The 16,827-nt window shown below is 33.4% G+C and overlaps 1 protein-coding gene across 1 annotated transcript; it reads left to right on the top strand.

Annotated features, from left to right (window-relative positions):
- Positions 1 to 350: 350 nt before the first annotated feature.
- Positions 351 to 15,290, top strand: LOC149908967 (uncharacterized). The gene is made up of 3 exons (XM_090120544.1): positions 351 to 525; positions 11,999 to 12,101; positions 13,033 to 15,290. The coding sequence occupies exons 1-3, from the start codon at positions 517 to 519 to the stop codon at positions 14,946 to 14,948; spliced, it is 2,028 nt and encodes a 675-aa protein (XP_089976670.1). The 5' UTR covers positions 351 to 516; the 3' UTR covers positions 14,949 to 15,290.
- The last annotated feature ends 1,537 nt before the right edge of the window (positions 15,291 to 16,827 follow it).

Genomic DNA, 16,827 nt, shown 5'->3' with positions numbered 1-16,827 from the left:
ATTGAAGCGAATTATACAATTGTGCAATCTCTATATGTAGATATCATTGAAAGAAAAATTAGAGATCAATCTAAAATGAACGCGATTATATTATATGAACGAGTTTTGGAGACTGTGAATCTAGAATACTTAAATAACATTCTACAGGTTTTTAATTGTTGCAATAAAATCTTTTTTTGTTTGTTTTTCATTCCGTAGCGAATCGTAGAACTAAAATATATTCCATGAAAAGCTTCCAAGTTCTAGTATTGTTAAATAAGTGAGTAGATTGTTTATCATCTAGCTAAGCCGGTTATAACATGCTACCTAAATGGGTGGTATCGAATAAATCACAGTCCATATACCCAGTCCAGCAATGCCTCACACCGTACCAAGACAATAGCTTTGAACGAGTCCTATGCGTTATGACAGTTGGTCAGACAGCCTGCAGACATCGTACGGAAAACGCGCACAGCTTATTGTGTCCGAGCCTTCATGTAGTGTGTCGTGTTTGTGCATTGATTCATTAAATTAATAATGTGTTTGGTAAGTAAAAATAGTTGCTTGTATTTATTTTTTACATGCGTGTTATATGACGGAGATCGCTAAGTAAGTACAAGGTATTAAAAAAAATTAAAACAAATATTTTTAAAACTTATCAGTAGACTGTAAGGTTTTATTCAGGCCTCCGCTAACTAAAAAAGCTCTTTCAGTCAATGTATTATTTTCTATGCTCATAAACGGCTATATTATATTCACTGCACTTGAATTTGTGGTAGTTACAATTGTTTTCCTTGCGTTCATCTCTATCTCATCTCTACTTTTGTTACCTACCTACTTAAGTTTTTACAGATAAGGACAGTGTCACATATAGTATCTAAAAATAGAAAAATATGTTCATATTTAGGGCTCCTTATTTATAACTTAAAAATAAATAAATAATAGAACGTATTCAGGATTCAAAAAACACACGTTTAATTTTATTTTCATAGTTAACTACTTACTAGAACAAATCTTTTCTCAAAATTTAGATAGGTAAATTATTACCTACTATTTTGTACTAGGTACCTACATTTACGATATTTTTTAAATAACAATACGAAATCACTGAAACTGACTTTTTTTCAATTAAAAACAAACATTCAATTTAGAAATATGGTACAATGATTTATCATTTAATATTTTTGTAATCACATATATTAGCTAAGTACGTAGGTACTGTAATTTCAGATGTTACCACTTATGAACAACATGTACCTATAGGTTTTACTTATATAATAAATAATATGAAGAGGTATAGGGAAAGAGAAGCACTTAAATCATAGAGCCGAATGCCCATCGAGTGGTAGTGAGTAGTAACGTCATAAAGATAATCGTCAGTAACTAATGGTGTCGCCAGCGGGTAGACAACAGTCGCGTGGGTTCATCTTTACCTTAGAAGTGCCGACTGGTCATCGACACATAAAACATGTGAAAGTGTTCATATTTCTTTCCTCTTGCACCCACACATGTCATATAATCTACGTGCTGCGATAACGCTGAAAATTATTAATTTAGCCTTTGTTTGAAAAATAATGTCCTACTGATAATAATTCGTTTAACAATAACCAGTTTCTATTATTTTTGTAATAAATTGATATACTTAGTTCATAGTTGCAAATTCATACATAGAGTACCTACTTATTTATATGGGCATAGAGGTACTTCTATGAAATAAGAAGCCGTCACCAGTAACTTTATCCGGGTTCAGTTAATAAAAGTCGAGTTATCACTTCATTTCGAAAGCTACAATACACTATGGTGAAACGGGAATAGATTCTGTAATAAATAACACACTTGCAGTATATTATGCTGCGACCGAACTATTGTAGGCCCGTAGGCCGTTACCGGTAACCGCTTCATCATGATAATAACGAAGGCGTAAAGTTATCGCATCTCAATTGTTTTGACGTATCAATGAAAGCACGAGTCAAATATTATGCTGCTCTAGATATCAGAGACCTTCAATTAAAGTGGATCATCGCAACTCATAAGCTATGGAATCATGATGCCCAGAGGCATCGTCGGTAGTCGTGGTTGTCAAAACGCCCGTGGCGCCACTCGGTCTGCTGGCGCTCTCCCACGCCTCCGTCGCTAGCTCTGTCTCGTATCGTCTATCAATCCGATATTAAAAATAAATGCCTTAAAACTTTCACTGCCAAATAAATAGATAGCCACAAGTTTATATGTGCGTGTGTGATCATTTAAAACTCACTAAAACGAGTTTTGTTTTCCAGACAATGAAATAATTTTACGTGTTGCTTAATAATATGTTGAAAATAGATTAACGTTTTATCATTTGAACAAGCAGTATCCTGTTAAGCGTAAATATTATATGTAAGAACTAACTACTAAGAAGTATCACATGCGGTTGAATCGATTTACCTACAAGTTACAACTAAAATTAGTACGTAGTTAAGTTTCCTCACTGTCGCTGTATTTAAAAATTAGGAAAAGATTTAGACTATTTAGGAAGGTTTAAGAGAAAGCAAAATACAAAATGTTCGGGAACCTAATAGGACATTAATAGCTTGGTACTTTTTCAACACGACTAAACAAAATTTTGAAATTACAAGCGTGTTGAAAATATAAACAAACGATTTTTGAAATGCAATGTTCTGATAAGAAAATATTTTTATAAGCATAAGAAGAGCATAAGCTTTCTAGACCTTGACAATGTAACTAAATATTCGAACACACCACCATCGTTTTCACTCTTGTACAAATAACGTTTGATATTGATATTAATTTCATTGCGATAGTGGATAGAAGAGGATCAGGTTAACCACAATATGTTAGAAATGGAAAGTTGTCGTGTCTGTACAAATGTTTGTTCTTTAACGTATTGACCATCGGTGTTTTTTTTATTGATTTATACGCACATACTCGTAATATCGATATACCTGTGGTTAAGCTTATACATAAATAATAGTCAGATTATGAAAAAACTATGTTCTGATTAGATTTTAAGTACTTAGAGTCTCCACATTTCCTAATTTTAAGTTTCACTTTTATGGCCTGTTGTGGTAGTGGCGAATTATTTTTGTTTTCCGAATGGGTAGGCAAACCGATTCTTATGATTATTTTTTATTTGAATACATATTCTTTGTTGTTGCCTTCCAGTTGTGCCCATTTTAATTTTGTCCAGTTCTAAACATATTAAGGCGGTTTAACTTCTTGTTAAAAATTAAATAATATTCCTAGTTAACTTGTTTATATTCATGTGCGATTGCATCACACTCTACGGGTGACGAATTTACCTATATATCGAAGAATAATCTTCACGTAAATACCTTAAAGCGATTATAGAAGTGCAGTGATATAAGATAGTGAAAGGACAATCGGAAGATAAATTAGATGCAAAACACCTCAGCCTGATTCCTGTCATGTAATGTGCAAGTTAGTGATTCGCCACACGCACCGCTTTCACTACTGTTTGCTGCGTATCCATCGTGTCCTGGTGATAATCGACGTCCTAGTCACATTACCCATTGGTGAAAATGTGCAATAATTATAACTTTCGAAAATTCATTGTTGTTTTGCGTAGAGAAATGTAAGTTTCATTTTCTTGTGTGTACACCGATAGCCGACCTAATTCGACTAAAGTTAACGTTTTCTTTATATAAATGATAGGTACCTAGTGGCTACGTAAATTATACTAGGAAGTATGAGAGAATAATTATGAGTTTCTCCATTTTAAGCCACAAAGCACAATAATTCAATAAGTTGTTAAAAGCTTTGTATGTCTTTAAACTGTTGGCAACCCATTTTCAGAGGCCTTACCTTTTGCGACTCAACCATCAGCTCGATTATCAATTCTAGCTTAAAAAGCAAATTAGCAATATTTTCACATGGTTATTTTAAATTCCTAATTATGCAATTAATACGATTAACTGTTCACGATTGTTTAAGACTAGCTATTCACCCACCCCAAGTATTCAAAAGGAATTCCCATGGGAATAAGATATTATAGCAACTGGCTAGACGTTAGAGAGTGATATAGGCGATCTTGCAATTACATGGACAGGAATAGGAGCTATCTATAGGTATCTCCACTCACAAAAATCATATTATACATTCGCTTGGTTGGGACGTGAAAGAAAGACAAACAAAGAAACAGGCTTTCGCATTTATAATAATATGCATTCAGTATTAATAATAATTGTAAGGATGATGTTATAGCTCATGTATCTAATGTAGGTAGTTACGTTTAAACTCATGGTGCGAAACTTATTGAATTTGACGATAAAAGTAGGTACCTATCTATGTTGTATATCATTTCCTATTAGATGTTGATCTATAAAATAGATTCGGCAAGGTACGTAGCCAAAAATCAAAATATATTTCGGTTTTCATTGCAATGAAAAATATTAATAACATACATCTTACCTTAGATTACAAAATAAAATACAGATGGAGCATGTCAATCATTCATCGCCCTTGTCAAAGAAAATACGAAATCAAAAACGAATACGTTCCTCCGCTAGTGCTATAGCGATTCTAGTGTCATGCAATACGTCAAAAGGGGTTTGATATTTTAGTAAAAAAATGCTGTCTTGTGATATTAAAACGCTGTAAAACTTGTTCCCGAAAACAAACAAAAAGATAAAACATCGTTTTACAGATTTTCTGTAGATTATTTGGCTTATTTAATTTTGTATACAAATAATAATTTTACAAATACGAAGGAATTCAAAACTTCAACGTATGCTGCCAGTATTTTGAAAATGAATTTGCCATTTTTAGGGGTAAAATGGTTAAAAGATATTCGGGGTAGTGCTGTTGGATTTTTCGATCGTGAATGTGATTATTTGTATAGTGCAATAAAAGTTCATGGTCATTATTAGATTATTTTAAAAAGCATTATACATTTTTTTGTTACTTTTATGAAAAAGCGTCGTTTTCGCTTGCGATTTAATTCATGTGAACACATGATGGATATGATGAAAATAAAATGTCCCGCATTCTCGACTAAAAACTACCGCTATTCGCATTCATATGTTTTGAAAAATAAAAACTTTTTTTAATGTAATTTATTTAATAAAAATTGAATAAAATTATTTTGTCCATGTATAACTTTAGTAGATAGGTGATAAAATATTTTTTACAATATTATAAAATAATATCGAAAACCCGAATTTATATTAAAATAAAAATTAAAACATGACTGCTAATAATTTATGTAGCCTACGTCACTACCACCACAGCTACCATCATAATTCAGATGATTGCAATGACACCTCATAAGTCACAACTCAAAATCGATCCAACAGTTTATACTGCAGGGCGTGTCAAAGAAATATTATACATACATACCTACACTCGAAAAACATAACCCTCTTTCTTCCGTAGTCGGGGAAAATTTTGGGAAAATTTTCAATATCTGGTAACATAACACCCACACAGAAGCACCGTGTACGTACAGTGCAACGGCGAAATGACAGCACACATAGCTTTATGGAAATGACGATAAATTATTCGGTTTAGTTCGGCAACGCTCCATCTGTCTTTTATTTTGTAATCTAAGCATCTTACAAACTTATTGTAATAAAAAAAATATCTACCTTTGACAATGTTAAAAAAATAATTTAAAAAGAATTGGCCCTGCATTTTGCCATTGCAGTCGGATAAAATGATTGCCATAGTAGAGAATATAATATGACCACAGCTACCTTGTCAAATCGTTTACATTGTGCCATAAGTAAATAAACAAATACATTCGAAAATATAGGTAGGTTATTAGGATTTCAGAAACAATTTTGGGATAAAAGTGCCGCGCTCTTTAACATAAATACCTTTCAGTCATTATGTTTTAACCAATATCTACATTTTTCCATATTAAGCAATCGAGGTCAAGTATTTCGCATACATAAACAAGGAGGATGGTTATAATATTAAATTAGCTCGTCTTTCTTCCTGCCACGCCGCTCGGTATTTTAACGAGCGACTTGCGTGCCCAAAAAACGGTTACTAACCAACCACCGCTCTAATTACATGAAAACCGCTATGGGTATGCGACCAACTATTATTTTGAAAATAATTAAAGGCATTTTTCGGTTCATGTTTCAGACATTCTTGGAAAAATTCTTATTTTTGAGTTGTCACATTGTTGGTAACAAATGGTTTAATAAGGGGTTTGAAACTTTTTGTATGGACGCTGGCATATCGACCTGCCGCCATTTTGATTTTTTTTCAAAATCGCGGCGCACGATTAAAGTGGTATGTATGGATAGAGGACACATAGACGAACAAAAAATGTCTCATAACATAGTACCCTAAAGCGTCACATTACCGAGATATTTGGAGGTAAATATTCACTTATGAGTACAACGACAAACACTAAAAATAGACTTATTACGTGTCTATATGCATAATATTATCTCCAAATAATCACTCCCAGGTAGATTATTATTATTACAGGAAGAAATTAGGTATTCATTACATTACTTACATTTTTATGTAATGTATGTATGTTTTTATGTAATGAATGTACCTACTTTCTTCCAATAAACTGTTAATTAATAATAATCTACCTGGGAGTGATTATTTGGAGATAATATTATGCATATAGACTCGTAATAAGTCAATTTTTAGTGTTTGTCGTTGTACTCATAAGTGAATATTTACCTCCAAATATCTCGGTAATGTGACGCTTTAGGGTACTATGTTATTAGACATTTTTTGTTTGTCTATGTATCCTCTATCCATGCATACAACTTTAATCGTGCGCCGCGATTTTGAAAAAAAATCAAAATGGCGGCCGGGTTGATATGCCAGAAAGTTTCAATGCCCTTTAATATCTAGATAATTTTTTTGCATCCAATCTCCACTTCAATTCGAAAAAGGAAACTTTTTGTTTTGTACCGTATATTTTATAACTTTGTCTATAATTCAACAAATCACAACAGCGTATTTTATCGGTCTCCCATTTTTTACAGCACCCACTAAAGTACTATAATTGCCGATCTATTTTAATGAACTGAACTAACTACCTACTTAATAGGTACCTATAGTATATAGGGTGCTGTCATCGTGTGTCGAAGCGTCAACTGTGTACGAAAAAGTGCTCCCAGTTTATAATCGAAATCACTGTGATAATTAATCAAGACGGATCGCACATTATAAAAATCACTATCCAGACGAGAAATCTACTTGATCAATGTATAAAGGTACACGAAATTTCGTTAAAAATAATTAAATCACAAACAAATTTATAAACTGAGATTCAAATATTCCATATCATCATCAATTGACAACTGACATCTGACATCAAAACAGCGATACGACATTTTACGAGACTGTGACACCTGTCAGTATTGAACGTCACCCAGTACTGCCAACACAACGGGCGTAATACGTTCCAATACACGAGAGTAAAAAGTTGTACTTTTTTACAATATGAGTACTATGAAGATGTCACAAGAAATGACACAGCTGTTTCAGATGATGAAAACTGAACTAGAGCAACAAACCGCAACAATTACAAGGAGCGTAACTGAAACTATCATGCATAATATAGATGTGAAACTTCAACCTTTTTTGGAAGAAAACAAATACTTGAAGAACGAGGTAAAACGTTTAGAAGAAAAAGTAACATATTTGGAAGAAAAAAACAGGAAAAATAATTTACTGCTACATGGCATAAAAGAAACAGAAAATAATCACCAAGAGTTGTTTAATTTAATTAAAGAAACGCTAAAACATCTAGATATCACCATTGATTTATACGAATTAAATAACTACTACAGATTAGGAAAAAAACAAGGAGACAATAAAATAAGGCCAATCCTTATATCTTTTACGTCATTCCAAAAGAAACTAATAATACTGAAAAATAAAATGAAAATGCCCGAACAAACTTATATAACTGAGGATTTTTCGAAAGAAACATTGGAAAAGCGGAAGAACCTACAAGAAAAACTCAAACAAGAAAAACAAAATGGGAAAAATGCATTCATTCGAAACAATAAAATAATTATTAAAGAAGCACCAGATACAGAGAAAAGGAAAAGGGAGACCTCGTTATCGCCTAACAATACACGCACATCACTAACTAGCGGTTCAAAAAACATTATTGCACCCCCGAAACTACATAAAACAAATGCGTTTGAGTATATGAGGGCCAGATCTGCGTCCTTGACCGAAAAACCATCTCAACATCATTATGCATAGGAAATATCAGACACCGGTAACGAAATAAAAACAAACACTTTAAACAGAAACAAAAGACAAAACAAAAGAAACCCCAATACGGTTGGTCACCGCGGGGTTATCGACCAAACCCCCCAAAATACTTCACTACTAACGAAAAATAATACAGAACGAAAGAAAATGAGACTCCACATAGCAACATTAAATACGAGATCACTCAAGTCGAATGAATGTTTAATAGAATTAGAACAAGCGTTAAGTAACATTAATTGGGATATTCTTGGTGTAAGTGATGTACGCAGATCGAATGAAAATATTGAAGAGCATAAAGAATTCATAATGTATTACAAAAATGAAATAACAGGAATATACGGCGTAGGATTCTTAGTCAAAAAATATCTGAAAAATAATATTATAGAATTTAAAGGAGTTTCAGATAGGATAGCTGTCTTAAACATTTTACTTCCCGGTCACAAACACCCGACATCGATTGTCCAAGTATATGCTCCTACTGAGGTAGCAAAGAAGGAAACTAAAAATAGTTTTTACGAAACCCTAAATGAGACAATGGAGACTCTAAATAAAAGCATCATCGTGATGGGAGATTTTAATAGTCAAATTGGCCAACGAAGAAAACACGAAAATAAAATTATTGGACCTTACGCAACCGGTAATCGTAACGACAATGGACAAAGATTCATAAACTACGCTTTAGAACATAACTTACATATTATGAATACTTTTTATAAAAGAAAACAGGAAAGAAAATGGACATGGGAGTCTCCTAACGGGCAAATAAAAAACGAGATAGATTTTATAACAACAAACAAGCCGAAGCTTTTCTTAAACGTCGAAGTTCTAAACAACTTTAACTTCTTTACTGACCATAGGTTACTCCGGGGACAACTACACCTAAATGCACCAAAAAATTCTAGAAAACATATACAAAATACAAAACATCCTATCACACTTCCATTGCCCAGTTATGTCCTAGAATCCCTAAAAACTAAACTATTACCAATAACTACACTAAAAACAATTCAAGAAAAATATGATGCCTTAGAAGAAGAAATTAAAGAAATTAATAAGATACTAGAAAAAGACAAGCCACATAAAGACAGAATAGGATCTGAAGCAAGAAAATTAATTAAACAAAGAGCATTTTTATTCAAAAACAAGAAGACTAATAAACAAAACATAACTAAAATAAGCAAACAAATATACAATGAAATAAGAAAATACAGAAAAACACAAAAAACTAATTTAATACAATACCATATAGCAAAATTAGGAGGAATCAAGAATGCATGGAAGGAACTCCAAGAACATTCAAACTGGATTACGTACGTAACACGTCACAAAACTAAAAAACATAAATCGAAAAGATACGAAATTCTAAATACAGCAACCGAGTTTTACCGCGATCTTTATCATGACGAACAAAGCACACTCATTACAAATCGTGAAACAATTAGGCTAAGCACACTAGATGATCCAGTTCCGTATATATTAAAAGATGAAGTTATTAAAGCGATTAAATCACAGAAAAGAGGAAAGGCATCAGGCGAGGATAACATCTCTAATGAACTTTTAATAGGAATATCTGAGACCATCTTGGACACACTGACAAATCTTTTTAATGACATTTTAAGAACCGAATATATACCTCGTCAATGGAGCATATCTACAATAATTTTACTACACAAAAAAGGGAGAACAGATGATATTTCGAACTATAGACCAATTTCGTTAATGTCGAACGTATACAAAATTTTCTCCAAGATTATACTTGACCGGATAACGAAGATCATCGAAGAAAATCAACCCAAAGAACAGGCAGGGTTCCGTAGTGGCTTCTCAACCATCGACCACATCCACACCATCAAACAAATTATCCAGAAATGCAATGAATATGGAATACACTTTTACTTAGCATTTATAGATTACAATAAAGCATTTGATTCACTGAAGCATGATAAAATATGGGAAGCGCTCACCACACAACAGGTTCATAGTAAATACATCAACATAATAAGGAAAATATATACAAATATGCAGGCTAAAATACGTACAGAAAAAACAGGAGAATGTTTTCCCATTAGTAAAGGAGTTAGACAGGGAGATCCCTTATCACCCAAACTGTTCTTGGCAACCTTGGAGCATATATTTCGACAGCTTCAATGGAAGGAATATGGTATAAATGTAAATGGAGTATTATTAAATCATCTCAGATTCGCAGATGACCTCATTTTAATATGTGAAGATTCAAACACTCTCCAGGTTATGATTGAGCAACTGATACGCGAAAGCGAAAAGGTAGGATTATCAATTAATACCAGTAAAACAAAATTAATGACTAATTATATAAAAACTCCAATTAAATCTGACAGTGCTGTTGAACTGGAATATGTCGACGAATACACATACTTGGGCCAAATAATATCTCCAACTGACATCACAACAAAAGAAGTGCAAAATAGAATAACCCTGGGATGGAAGAGATACTGGGCTCTAAGAGACATAATGAAAAACGCAGATATTCCAATTGAAGGCAAGAAGAAGATATTTAATACATGCATACTACCAAGCATGACCTATGGTTGTCAGACATGGAGCTGTACGAAGAAGAACATAAAATCCCTAGAGACTTGCCAACACCGAATGGAAAGAAGCATACTAAATGTAAAACTAAAGGACAAAATTAGGCTAAAAACAATTAGAAAACAAACTAAAGTTATTGACATAAAGTACCGAATCAAACAGCTGAAATGGAAATGGGCAGGACATTTAACAAGAAGTAAGATAGAAAAGTGGACGAGGGAGGTGACGGAATGGTGCCCTAGATACAATAAAAGAAGTAAAGAAAGGCAATATCGAAGATGGGAAGATGATATAAAGGAGGTGGCAGGACCATGCTGGACGAGGATAGCGAGAAATAGAACGATGTGGAGAATTCTTGGGGAGGCCTATGCCAAAGAGCAAGACAATCATAAAACCGGTGTCTAATAAAAACAATAATATTTGAATTATGTTGCTTTCATAAACTTACATGTTAATAATACTTAAGTAGTTTTTAAGAAGAAATGTAACATTTAGATTGTTAATAAAGGCTTTATTTATTTATTTATTTATTTATTATAGTATATAAATATGTACTAGGTTTCCGCCCGCGGCTTCGCTAGATATTTTGATACCCGAGAAAGGACATAGGCTACTTTTTATCCCGGGAGAATAACGCAATCCCGGAAATCCCACGGGAACGGGAACTATGCGGGTTTTTCTTTGTCTGCGCGGGCGAAGCCGCGGGCGGAAAGCTAGTATATATATACAGGGTGTCCCACTATTGGTATACTAAGCGCAAAGGAACTTGTAGTTTTGCATACACTGATCACGTAAAAAATACTTAAAAATAAAATTGGGTCCAAAATTTTTTGCTAAATTTTTCCTGAAAATCCATGTTTTCTTCTCTAGTTTCGCGCAGCCGGCATATACTGCTTCTCTAATATGAGCATTTTGTCTATGAAAACATAATCTTAAACGATAGCTCACGTGCTGGTGGCAAAGTTGGGCAGGTTGCTTGTTTTGGGTGTACACATAGAGTTTTAAGAATTCATCTATTTGAAAAAAAAATGCGTCTGGATTTTTTAAATTATTTTTTAGGTACTCAGCGTATGCAAAACTATAACCTCCTTTGAGCTTAGTATACCAACAGTGGGACACCCTGTATATAGTAGGTATGGATTTCCACCACCTCCTAGACCTTACAGACGTAATTTTTTTATAATCAATTTTTACATAAATACAAGGTATTGTTTTTTTTTATTTATAGGTAAGAAGCTACAGTCTACTTCTGTTTGTTGCTTTGCTACAAACCACCAAGCAAGAACCCAGTCCAGTCACGCCTTTGTATAAACAAATACCAAATGTGTCAAGTGAGTGTCATATATTTATTTATTTATTTATTTATTTATTTATAACACTTCATTGTACAAAACAATATAGGAAATGTGGTAGATACAAATTAATGAGGTACAGAAATTTTGCACAATAGGCGGCCTTATTGCTACATAGCAATCTCTGCCAGGCAACCTGGTAGGAAAGGAAATGTAAGAAGAATAAGGATAGCGCAAAAAGAAATAAAAGAAAGGATATATTAAAAAAATGCCTACATACTACATAAACTACATATACTGTACATAGATACCACATAGTTATATAAATATACTTGTATTATACACTACACAAACTACAATAATATATATATATATATATATATATATATAGGTAAACCAGAATCTGATGGCAAATTGGGAAATCAAAATTTTGAGTGTGCAACCCTAGGGAAAATGGACTGAACGATCTTGATACTACTTATTTTTTATTTTGTCCTCATCATTACATAAGTGAACAATACTGTACTTAATAATGAGATATCCACTTAATATTATGTAGGTACATACTTACATGTATAATATACATATTACTTTTATCTATGTAACACATATTATTATTTACACATACCTATATTTGTATATTCATTATCATTATGCCATGTAAAAATATGGATGTAATGATAATGCAGATCAAAACTAGATTGCTAATATTTTTTTATAAAATAAAATAAAAATAAAATAAAACTAAGTATGTTTATTTTCGTAAGTATTAAAGATACACACATTATAAAATTGACTTGGACAGCTTGGACTTGACGAATAGCCGTATTGGAAACTCCTGTAATAAGTTTTCATAAAATTATATTGTAATTAACAAACAATATGATAGTTACCTACTTATATTTGTAGTTTTCAAGTATAACTCTGTAAATAGAGCTTTCGTTTTAAATACATTTAATTTAATTTTCAGATCCCCGTGACAGTCTTAGTAATATCGCTTCAATTTTTTCTCCGCGCATGGATTTTGAACAGTGGAAGCCACTGACTGGACGTGGGGATCCATTACGAAATGATCCCACTTACGACTACGAGCCGCCAATGTTGGAAAAAGTTCACTACTGGGCTGATGATACCCGATACGAACATGAACGTATTCCAGAGAAGAAATCGGAGGTTTTAGTTTTAGGAGTATCTTCACGCAAACCAAGTGTATCGTCTCGCCCTCCCATGCCCCCAAAAAGGCACCATCTTCCTCCACCACCTAAGTATGAAGACTATCAGTACAAATTTAACGAGCATTACCCAATGACGATACTAGTACCTCCACCACCACCACCAGTAGGATATAAACCATCGTTATTTATACATCATGAAACTAAATTGCCACGACCAACACCGACTGCAAGCATAGTAGAGGCGACTCCTCCTGCTCGATACACTGTTTCAACACCTGAGCTGATAACTTCATTCGCTCTTCAGGAAGCTAACCTTATATATCAAGCAACAGACGTAAATCAAACATGGTTTATAGACTTCAATAAAACTCAAACTATACCCAGTAATACGGTTAGCAGCGATTATGCTGGATGGGGCCCTACAACACCACTAAATGAAGAAAATACCCATAATGTTTTGCATAACTTAATACCACACAATGAACATTTGAAAGAGGTAGCTAAAAATCAGTTTTACAATCCCTTGCACACTGAGATCCAACAAACGCCCCCTACAGAAAACACGCAAATATTAGCAACATTTCTTCCTACAACATTACCACCAATAGAAGCAACTACAACAGATTCTCGGGAAACATGGTCATATGAACAATCTAGTGTTGAAGTTACAACAGAGTCACAGGTTAATTATTCTGAAAGTGATTCAGAAGAAATAACGACAAATTACATTCAGCAAACCTACAATTCCACCGCTAAGCCACAGCCGAGTGTTGTCGATATGCTTGGCGCTATGATGTCAATGCCTATGGTTACTGATCCAGATAGACCTGAAGATAATCTATATGCCCACGCCTCTGAAAATATACAAGTGTTTAAAGATCATACAACCGAAGATGGGGGTAATCTCGAAATAATGCAAACGATGCAACCCCCGCCTCCCGTAAGTCAAACACTAAGTACACCTTCACATAAACAACCCTATCATGTGAATCCACATATTCTAAATTCTTTGTTACATGAAAATCAACATTTACAAACTCATGATCCGTATCTTCATATGCGGTACACTACGCCACTAACGCCGACTACAGAGCAAACCCTATTATCCCAAGATATTAAACCAACAACTGAACCAACGCCGATGTATTTAATTATACAAGGTCATTCCAAAGTAAAAACCTATGGATCTAAGCCAAAACCTGCATCTAACGCCATCACGGACAGTGACGTATCAAAACCTTATGAAACAAACGAAGTTAAACATTTACATCCCATAAAAGATAAATATCACAAAAAAATAGATAAAGAAATTTCAAGATCTGGTAGATCACAAAATTTAACATCTTTAATAGACGCTGGTGTAGGTTCAATAGAAATTCAGGAAGCAGATGTGGGTATAAAGTACGACGTCAGCGATGGAAGTAAAGTGCCTGTAGAAATTTATAGAAAGGGTATTGTAGAAAGTGATGAAAATAATTATTCTGTTTCAAAGAAACATTTAAAGCGAGATAGGCGACAGATAGATTTAAGTGACTTTATTCCCTTTGATGACGATACTTTAGAAGACTTAGTGTATAAATTTTTTGAAACTCGTAAAAATGATACTGGAATAACTGGTTTTATAGCTAAAGCAATAACAGGAGATGTTGCTTCAGCGGTAAAAGATGCTATCAAAGAGGATGATGAAGAACGTAATTATCAAAAAAGATGAACTAAATGAACTGAGAGAAGTAGCAAATAAATTAGCAAATTATCACCAAGATGATACGAGTTGGAACAATTATTTTGGTAGCTATATTTTACGCATGTTGGATAACGGTTTAAGTATATATTGATATCCCACCGTCCCTATTCCATGAAATCGATACTTACAGATATTATGCTCTCTCAATTTATATTAAAATTATACGTATTTTTAGATAATGTTTTACGATAAGTTAATAGATGAAAGGTAATGAGAAGAAAAGTAAGTTAAATTAACTGGAAAATGTCAATTTATACCTAAGTTATTTATTATAAAACATTTTAAGACTTTTATGCTTAATAAATATGTACTAAGGTAACGGCACCAGTCGTGGACAAGCATCCAGTAATGGACAAAATAAATATTAAATTTAAATATTAAGGCCAAAATTAACGTTATATAATTTGGCAATACTTAAAATAAAAGTTTGGTTCATAAGCTATCAGAATACGACATTTCATCTTATTCGGCCAAAATGTTTGAAGATGGCAGAACGTTATGTTTAGTTGCTGCGACTCGTTTCGAAGAAATCCGTTTTTACTAAGGAAATCCTTAAGGAAGTGAGGACACAATTTTGGTTATAAGAATTTTTGTATAAATGTCAGCAAAATTTGATATTACTTTTATTTATAGTAGTTAAGTGTACGAAATATTACACGATTTAGTATCATGATAGGTTATGTTGTTTAAATAAAATTCTTCAGTGTCCATAACTGGATTTAATTCTATGGATATATCCATTTATGGACATATGTCGAAAATAAACTTTTTTTAAAGTTATTATTTACATGCGCTTCTCTGTATTGTCTTTTCTTTCTGATTAATAATATACCTATCACGACCATTTCAAACAAAGGGTTCCAATATTGTACAACAATTGTCCATGACTGGATTTGCTTTGGTTCCTATAATGGACATTGATATTTTTTGTTAAAATTACACTAATGGGTCCAACAACATAATATCTATCTAAACATGAAGAATATATTTTAGAACAATGGGTCATTATGTGCTGTGCGACTCGTTCTCGGCTTCATTCTCTATCACTGCGTAGAGAAGTCGCATACTTATGCGTATTGTAACGCATCTATCATAGAGAGTTCTCTGATGAACTGTTTGGATCGCTTTCTGCTGCTAAATTCCACCACCATATAGCATACACGCTTAAATTTCATCCACACCATCTTGACAACAGTTTTTGCCTCGTGCTACAATTTGGAATCCATTGTAGCACGAGGGTGCTACAATTTGGAACCCATATCGATGGACCGATCAGATTAAGGCTGCTGGCGGATTCAGATTGGCAATTCACTTCACGAGTGTAGCGGAATGCCAGGAAACAGAGAGATATGGTGGAACATCGTGAAGCGGGTAACATCTGCCCCCCCAAACCTCATGTTGACCACGTTCGCTCTGACTAGAGTGATATAACGAAGAAGAAGAATTCCCAAAATGGATGGAATGGCAGTACTTTTTAGTTTAAATATTTTTCATCCCTGACTTATTGAGAAAAAAAAACAATATTGGTGTTTCTTAGCGGACATAACTCGTATTTAACGATGCATTTGTCCAATTTTTGCCTAGAATGGAATGGAAATTAAGACTGTTTTAAATATTATAAGTATGCAAAATAATTATTAAGTACTATTTTTCATAAATGCATCCCCGATTTATTGTATTCCAATCATCATTTTCAAGATTCTATTGCTAACTATAAGTCTTCTCCAAGTGTAAATAGCTGGAGAAACAACATTAGGTACAGTCCATAAATGGGTGTTCATAACTGGATGTTGTCCAAAACTGGGTGTCCATCATTAGATTTTTCACTGTCCAACACTGGTGCAAA

Source organism: Colias eurytheme, chromosome 4, assembly GCF_061535395.1.
Source record: "Colias eurytheme isolate Ceu_HAF_F1 chromosome 4, ilColEury1 Martin Lab GWU primary, whole genome shotgun sequence".
Classification (NCBI taxonomy): Eukaryota; Metazoa; Arthropoda; class Insecta; order Lepidoptera; family Pieridae; genus Colias; species Colias eurytheme.
This window is presented reverse-complemented; position numbering and strand designations above follow the sequence as displayed.